The 8,462-nt window shown below is 45.9% G+C and overlaps 1 protein-coding gene across 1 annotated transcript; it reads right to left on the bottom strand.

The window, feature by feature from the left end:
- Positions 1-576: 576 nt before the first annotated feature.
- On the bottom strand, positions 577-8,115 carry LOC147092446 (ecto-ADP-ribosyltransferase 5-like). Its single transcript, XM_085975933.1, has 2 exons — positions 7,973-8,115; positions 577-2,889 (listed from the first exon to the last, which is right to left on the bottom strand). The coding sequence occupies exons 1-2, from the start codon at positions 8,103-8,105 to the stop codon at positions 2,048-2,050; spliced, it is 975 nt and encodes a 324-aa protein (XP_085832059.1). The 5' UTR covers positions 8,106-8,115; the 3' UTR covers positions 577-2,047.
- Between the last annotated feature and the right edge of the window lie 347 nt (positions 8,116-8,462).

Here is an 8,462-nt window from a genome sequence, read left to right as displayed (position 1 = left end):
CTTTCCCATGTGGACTTAAAAGATCCCACGGCACTATTTCGAAGAAGAGCAGGGGGAGATATCCCTAGTGTCCTGGCCCATATTTCTCCCTCAATCAGCATAACAAAAACAGATTATCTGATCACTATCACATTGCTGTTTGTGGGAGCTTGCTGTGCGCAAATTGGCTGCCGCATTTCCCACATTACACCAGTGACTACACTTCCAAAGTACTTCATTGGCTGTAAAGTACTTTGAGACATCCGGTGGTTGTGAAAGGCGCTATATAAATGCAAGTCTTTCTTTTCTTTCTTAGGGGGGAACATTGGTGTGTGGCCCTCAACAACTCACCAAAACTTGTCAAGTGGCCCTCCAGCCCAACTAGATTCCACCCCTCATTTAACGTAAGTGTAATAAAAAAGTCAAAAGTGTTGGCAGGACATATCATCCTGCATGTAAAATCACCAATAATTTCACTATAAGGATTCAGTAACGAGTGAGAAAGGGAATATAATAAAAAATTTACAACTGTGAGGGCAATTCTGTTACATTCCGATTCATTCAGTTACATATTTAGAAATCAAAAATGACACACTGTTGTTCAGCTATTAATCATTCATGTTTATTTGATATAAATTTGTTCTGTGTTCATTTTATTTTATTCCAATGATTCACCTATACAATTGTGGAATTTGGTGATAATTAATTTAAATTTTCAGTCCGATATAATTTACAACTTTCAGTACAGTACATACATGTGTGTTACATTGATAATCAAATACAAATGTTCGGTCTAAGGACAAACACTTTGATATTTAGAATTTACGTGTTGGAAATTATGTGGACTATGTTTGCAGATAATTTAATGTATAACAATCAACTATGAAATCTAGCAGTACACTTGTACACAAATCTTTTACAAAATGAACAATTTGAATAAGTGGGCACAACACATAGAGGCAGAACTAATATTTGGCTTGCTTTTTGTACTGGTCAAGCTGAGCAAATATAATTATTGAACAAGAGAACATTTTGGAGAGTCCTTACAACCCGGTCAGGAATCAAGGGCTTCCAGCCCAGGAATAACATGGCCTGTAGCATTCTCTCTGCATTCCTTTGAATGGAAGTTTTTTCTTATGAATTTCTGGGATGTGGCGTCACTGGCAAGGCCAGCATTTATTGCCCATCCCTAATTGCCCTTGAGAAGGTGGTGGTGAGGCACCGTCTTGAACTACTGCTTTCCATGAGGTGATGGTACTCCCACAGTGCTGTTAGGGAGAGTATTCCAGGATTTTGACCCAGCAACGATGAAGGATCGGCGATATACTTCCAAGTCAGGACGGTGTGTGACTTGGTGCAGAACTTGCAGGTGGTGGTGTTCCCATGCACCTGCTGCCCTTGTCCTTCTAGGTGGAAGATGTCGCGGGTTTGGGAGGTGCTGCCGAAGAAGCCTTGGCGAGTTGGTGCAATGCATCTTGTAGATGGTGTGCACTGCAGCCACCGTGTGCTGATGATGGAGGGAGTGAATGTTTAAGGTGGTGGATAATCAAGTTTGTCCTGTATGGTGTTGAGCTTCTTGAGTGTTGTTGGAACTGCACTCATCCAGGCAAGTGGAGAGTTTGAATCGTAGAGTGATACAGCAAAAAATGAGGCCATTCAGCCCATCTTTGGTAGAGCTGCCCAATTAGTCCCACTCCCTTGCTCTTTCCCCATAGCCCTGTCATTTTTGTCCCCTTCAAGTATTTATCTAATTCTCTTTTGAAAGTTACTATTAAATCTGCTGCCACCACCCTTTCAGGCAGTGCATTCCAGTCCAAAGATGTGCGGGTTAGGTTGATTGGCTATGATAAATTGACCCTTAGTGTTGGGGGGATTAAATACGTGGGGTTACGGGGATAGGGTGGGATATGTGTTGGTGCAGGCTCGATGGGCCGAAATGGCCTCTATCTGCACTGTGTGGTTTCTGTGAATTTCTGTGAATATACAACAACTCGCTGTGTAAACTCTGGTTCTTCTGTCAAGTTAGGGCAAGTTACAGCGATCTGCAGGAACATACAAATACTGTACTTTACACTGAGATGAGAGCCAGAGCCGCTAGAATCCACCATCCACCCAATGCCGAAATGATCGGCCCCTCACCCCGTACCACCACCAGCTCCCCACCTCTGTCCCTTTCCAACCTCACCACGGTCCCTTGCTTCCTCACTCCCTTGAGAGAAATGTTGATGCCACGTTCCCAGGAGCTCTCGTTTTCGACTTGAAACACCTCGTAAGGTGGAATCAGAACCTCCTGCTCCGCCGGGAAATGTGAGAAGTTTTGGATGCGGACCCCGTAAAGTGAGCGTATCTCCATCATCGTGTTGGTGTTTGTGGAGCTGTCGATGAAGTTAATGGCAATCTGTCGATCAAGAGACGAAGAGGCAAAGTATCCAAATCTTATTTCTGAGCCCAGCTGAGCCTCAGCCTTCCTCGAGAACCCTCTGTAAGTCTGCGGTACCGTGCTGTACGAATCGGTTCCCAGTATCTCAAGAGCGATGGTGAGAAGATAATGAAAGCTTTTGAAGTTGAAATTCTTGGCGTAGATGGTGTCATTAGCTCCGTACAGTCTCACCGCTTCATTGAACATTTTGTAGAACCCGTTGTTTTCTGGGATGCTTATCGTGTAGGCATACAGCGCCAACATGTGCTCTTTTCTCAGTCCATTGGGTATCTTCGATTTCATGTGGTGAAGTGCATACTCCCAGACGGTATCAAATGTCTTGTTCTTCTGTCTCTCTTGCCAGATGTAGTCTATGGCCATCTGGTCAGATTCATCGCTCTGGGTGAAGATGTAAGCTGCAGAGTCTTTCACCATGTCCAGTCGGATGACATTTTCCTTGTTCGTTCCGCTGACAGCAAGTATGTTCTGGTCTGTAAAACAAAGCCAGAATCTGACCAACCCACGCCAGCACATTCAGATTGGTGACCCCCAAACTGCGGGACAGTTACAAAGAAATACTTGCATTTCAATAGCACCACCTCAGGACGCCCCAAAGCTTTTTTCAGCCAATTAAATACTTTCTGAAGTGTAGTCACTGTCAGAAATGCAGCAGCTAACTTGCGCACAGCAAGCTCCCACAAACTGCAATGTGATAACGACCAGATAATCTGTTTTTTTTTTAGTGATGCTGATTGACCTGCAATATTAACCAGTAAGAACTCCCCTTGATCTTCTATTGAACTAGTACCATGGGATCTTTTACATTCACTGAAGAGGGAGAAGGGGCCTGGGTCTGACACTGGGAGTGTCAGCCTAGATTGTTGTGCTCAAGTCTCTGGAGTGGGACTTGAACCCACAAACCTTCAGGACTGAGAGGCGAGGGTGCTACCCGCTGAGCCACAGCTGACACTTGCCAAGTAAGTGAGATAAATGGGAAGCAAACATAAGAACATAAGAAATGAGAGCAGGAGTCATCCACACACAAGACCTGGACAACATTCAGGCTTGGGCTGATAAGTGGCCGGTAACATTCGCACCACAAAAGTGCCAGGACATGACTATCTCCAACAAGTGAGAGTCTAACCACCTCCCCTAGACATTCAATGGCATTACCATCACTGAATCCCCCACTATCTACGTCCTGGGGGGGGTCACCATTAACCAGAAACTTAACTGGACCAGCCACATAAATACTGTGGCAACAAGAGCAGGTATTCTGTGGCAAGTGAATCACCTCCTGACTCCCCAAAGCCTTTCCACCACCTACAAGGCACAAGTAAGGAGTGTGAGGGAATACTCTGCACTTGCCTGGATGACTGCAGCTCCAACAACACTCAAAAAGCTCGACACCATCCAGGACAAAGCAGCCCGCTTGATTGGCACCCCATCCACCACCTTAAACATTCACTCCCTCCACCACCGGTGAACCGTGGCTGCAGTGTGTACCATCTACAAGATGCACTGCAGCAACTCGCCAAGGCTTCTTCAGCAGCACCTCCAAAACCCGCGATCTCTTCCACCTAGAAGGACAAGGGCAGCAGGCGCATGGGAACACCACCACCTCCAAGTTCCCCTCCAAGTCACACACCATCCTGACTTAGAAGTATATCGCTGATCCTTCATCATTGTTGGGTCAAAATCCTGGAAATCCCTACCTAACAGCACTGTGGGAGTACCATCACCACATGGACTGCCGTGGTTCAAGAAGGTGGCTCAACTAGGGATGGGCAATAAATGCTGGCTTTGCCAGTGATGCCCAGATCCCATAAACAAATAAAAAACAATTAAAATAATTCAGCTCTTTGAGCCTGCTCTGCCATTCAATAAGATCATGGCTGATCTTCTACCTCAACTCTACCTACCTGCACTTTGCACATATCCCTTGATTCCCTTAATTTCTAAAAATCTAACTGTGTGCAGTTTTGGTCGCCTTATCTGAGGAAGGATATTCTTGCCATGGAGGGAGTGCAGCGAAGATTCACCAGACTGATACCTTGGATGGCAGGAATGACGTATGAAGAGAGATTGGGTCGATTAGGCTTATATTTGTTAGAGTTTAGAAGAATGAGAGGGGATCTCATTGAAACTTATAAAATTCTAACAGGACTAGACAGACTAGATGCAGGAAGGATGTTCCCAATGGCGGGGGAGTCCAGAACCAGGGGTGACAGGCTAAGGATAAGGGGTAAGCCATTTAGGACTGAGATGAGGAGGAATTTCTTCATCGAGAGAGTGGTGAACCTGTGGAATTCTCTACCACAGAAGGCAGTTGAGGTCAATTCATTAAATATATTTAAGAAGGAGTTGGATATATTTCTTAAGGCTAAAGGGATCAAGGAATATGGGGTGAAAGCAGGGACAGGGTACTGAATATGGATGATCAGCCATGATCTCATTAAATGGGAGAACAGGCTCGAGGGGCCGAATGGCCTACACCTGCTCCTATCTAATATGTCTCTGCCAAGCATAATTATGGTGGCCTAGACCTTTAGATATTTGTGAGAAGAAGAAATGATGGCGATTGGGGGTTGGGAGGACATTTCCGTATTTGTTTTCCATGGGCAGAGAGCAGATAGGAACATGAGCCGGCGAAAATAACCCGCTGGCTACAGACTCCTCCCAACTTCCCTTCCAATAACTTACAGGGAAGGTCAGTCAACTAAGATCTGTCACCTGCCCAGATTCGCCCGTCAGATTCCCCGGCCTCTTTCCATTCAGGGGGGCTGCTTAAAGCCCTGGTGGCATTCCTAGATGTTCCACAGATGTTGGGGCTTGGAAACCAATCAGTTACAGGAGGAGGCAGTGCGGTGAGTTCTCCTTCCAGTGTAATGGGTCATAGAGTCATAGGGGGGGAAATTCAGTTAGTAGCGCCACCCGTTAGCACCTTAAGAGGGCGCTAAGTGGGGCGCAAACCAACTAGCATCCGGGCGCGCGATATCTGCGCGTGTCGCGAAATTGACCGGATATTTTGCGGCGGCGCTAAGCACGACCGCCACGATCTCCTGCACTGGCAGATCGTGATGGCAGTCGAGTGCGCAACGCCCCAGTAGCACCCCGGACTGGAAATTGAGTGGCGCCCCCTGCCTTAACACCTGCCGCTAGCAACGACATGTTGAGGAGAGCGTTTTGCAGTCAGGAAGGGATTGGGGGAGCGCTATTTAAAGGCGACCGCTTCCTGCCTTTTTTTGTTGGTGACATTTTTGCACCATGCATTCTGAGAGAAAGAGAGAGAGAGACTTCTGGAGAGATTCTACACTGTGTGAAGGAGTTTTGCATACTGAGCAGCACTTTGCAGGTTCATTTGATTTGCCCTTCCTTGTATCTATTTAGAAGAGACTATGGTGCTGCACTCTGAGCTCTTTCCCTGGGCCTCTCCATTGTTCTTTCCAGCAGATTTGATGTACAGGTCTCTCCAGGCCGAGACTCAAGGCTGCAATGAACAGGATGTGGATGGAGACCAAGATAAACCCTCCCCTTTAAGATAAAAACAGAAAATGCTGGAGAAACTCAGCAGGTCAAGCAGCATCTGTGAAGAGAGAAACAGATTTTACGGGCCAGTAATTCCTGTCCCAACACGTGAGTACGGACGGGGTACTCACGCGTGGGCCCGGAGGAATTGCCAGTTTTCAGCATGCACAGCGCATGCGGGGAAAACCGGCATTTCCTCTCCTCTGACCCAAAGGGTTAAGAGGCGGAACGCATACGACGTATCAGGCAGCGCGTGCGCGCTGAACTTCCCTTTTTTTATTAGAGTTGCCCGTGGGGAAAAGACTCCGGTTTTTACGCGTGGAAAAAGCAGCCGTAAGTACTTACTTTTAACAGGTAAGTGATCTATTAAGTTAAATTAGAAAATTTTTCCACAGGTTCTTTGTTTTTGAAGACTTTACAGTAAGGTAAGTATATTTTTAGCCCCGATTTTTTATATAATTTTTTTCAAAATTTAAAATTATTGTTTAAAATAGTTTTTTACAGTTATTTATAGTTTATTTAAGTAGTGCAATTTTTTTTTCATTTTCTTTCAAGTTTAAGTAGTGTTTTGGGGCCAGGAGTTTTTATGAGTTTGACAGTTCTTACTATCAAACTCATGAATGAACTTTTGCAACCTCCTATTGGTTGCCCAGTGCTCACGTGATCCCAGCCAGCTCATCGCACTAAGTACGCCGCTGGATCACGCATGCACAGCGCAGCAGGACCTGAAGCGGGCCAGTGACAGGAAATGCAATGCGGGCCAGGATTGAAATGTCAGCGCGCCGGGTAAGTGCACATCGGGGGCTTGCACGCGCGGCAAGCCCCTGAACCTAATTTCTGGCCCAACATTTCAGGTCATTGACCATTCATCAGAACTCCCCTTTAAGAATTGGCCGGCACCAGTGTGTCTGTGTTCCATTGCTGACTGACATCACATGAGCTTCGCCAGCGCTGTGAGTTAGCGCCTCATTCCTCGGCCTTTGCGCCTTAAGACAGATGTGAAGCACCTGATTTAGTGCTCCAATCACCTCCAGGGGCGATAAAAGCCAAGTTTGCAGTTGGAGGCAATAATTAGCGCCAGACGCTAATCTTTGCGCCCGGCCGATAATTGCACCCCGAATGGGGCGATACCGAATTTCTCCCCCATAGAGTCATAATGGCACAGAAGGAGGCCATCCAGCCCATCGAGTCAATGTCGGCTCTCTGTCGAGCAATCCCGTCAGTCCCATTCCCTGCTCTATCCCCGTAGCCCTGCAATTTCTTTCCCTCAAGTGCCTATTCCTTCACCCCTTGAAAACATTGAGTGTGTCCTCTTCCACCACTTCTGTCGGCAGCGAATTTCAGGTCCTCACCACTCGCTGTGTAAAAAAGTTTTTCCTCACATCCCCCCTGTATCTCTTGCCCAAAACCTTAAATCTCTCCATGTACCATCAACTAGTGGGAACAGCCTTTCCTCATCTAGCCTATCCAAACCCATCATAATCTTGTACAGCTCTATCAAATCACCCCTCAACCTTCTTTGCTCTAATGAATACAAATCCAGTTTCTTCAACCTGTCCTTGTAGCTCAGATCCTCCAACCCCGGAACCATTCTGGTAAATCTCCGTTGCACCCTCTCAAGGGCCTTCACATCCTTCCTGAAGTGTGGTGACCAGAACTGGATGCAATACTCCACTTGTGGTCTAACCAGTGCTTTATAAAGATTCAGCATAACTTCTCTACTTTTGTACTCAATACCTCTGGTTATGAAGCCCAAGATCCCATATGCTTTGTTAATCAATCTCTCAATATGTCCTGCCACCTTCAGGGACCCATGCACATTAACTCCCAGGTCCCTCTGTCCCTGCACACTCTTTAAAACTGGGCCACTAAGTGTATATTGCCTCTCCCTGTTCCTTCTGCCAAAATGCATCGAGGATTGTTGGTTAGTATCTCAACGTTTGAACAACAAGCACATTTGGTGAAAAGCAAATCAATAGAATCAAAGGCATTAGACATGAACACTGACATGTTTAATCGGATTGAATGATTAATTCAGATACTTACAATTCAAACTTTGGAAAATAAGCAGAGTTATAACCAAAGAACGCATTGTTTCTGCCTCCTGTTCCCTGTATGTCCAGATGAATTCGGTCCTCTCCCTCTGACCAGTGGTCCTTCGGGGTCTGCCTTTATTCATTCTGAAGAATTCTGCTGAGTGCAGTGTAATTTGTACAGCTCACATGCGTTCAAGTAACACTGAAACTAAAACGAGTGGTTCCTGTTTCGATATGAGTGTGATGTAATTTACTTATTAAAGATTCCACACCACAGCCGCCTAGAATTAATTAAATAATTGCCAAAGAAGCTGTGTCAGGTTACTAGATTGATAGCGGATGGTTTAACACCTGTCTAAAAACTATTACATTACATAGGATATACGGCACAGAAACAGGCCATTCGGTCCAACCAGTCGATGCCTTGTGCTCCACTCGAGCCTCCTCCCGTCTTTCCTCATCTAAATCTATCAGCATAACCCTCTATTCCTTTCTCCCTC

The sequence above is a fragment of the Somniosus microcephalus genome, unplaced genomic scaffold (genome assembly GCF_052327205.1).
Source record: "Somniosus microcephalus isolate GS21.2 unplaced genomic scaffold, FLI_Smic_1.0 unresolved_chr2, whole genome shotgun sequence".
Taxonomy (NCBI): domain Eukaryota; kingdom Metazoa; phylum Chordata; class Chondrichthyes; order Squaliformes; family Somniosidae; genus Somniosus; species Somniosus microcephalus.
The sequence above is the reverse complement of the archived record's forward strand: the minus strand, read 5'-3'. Positions and strand labels throughout refer to the sequence as shown.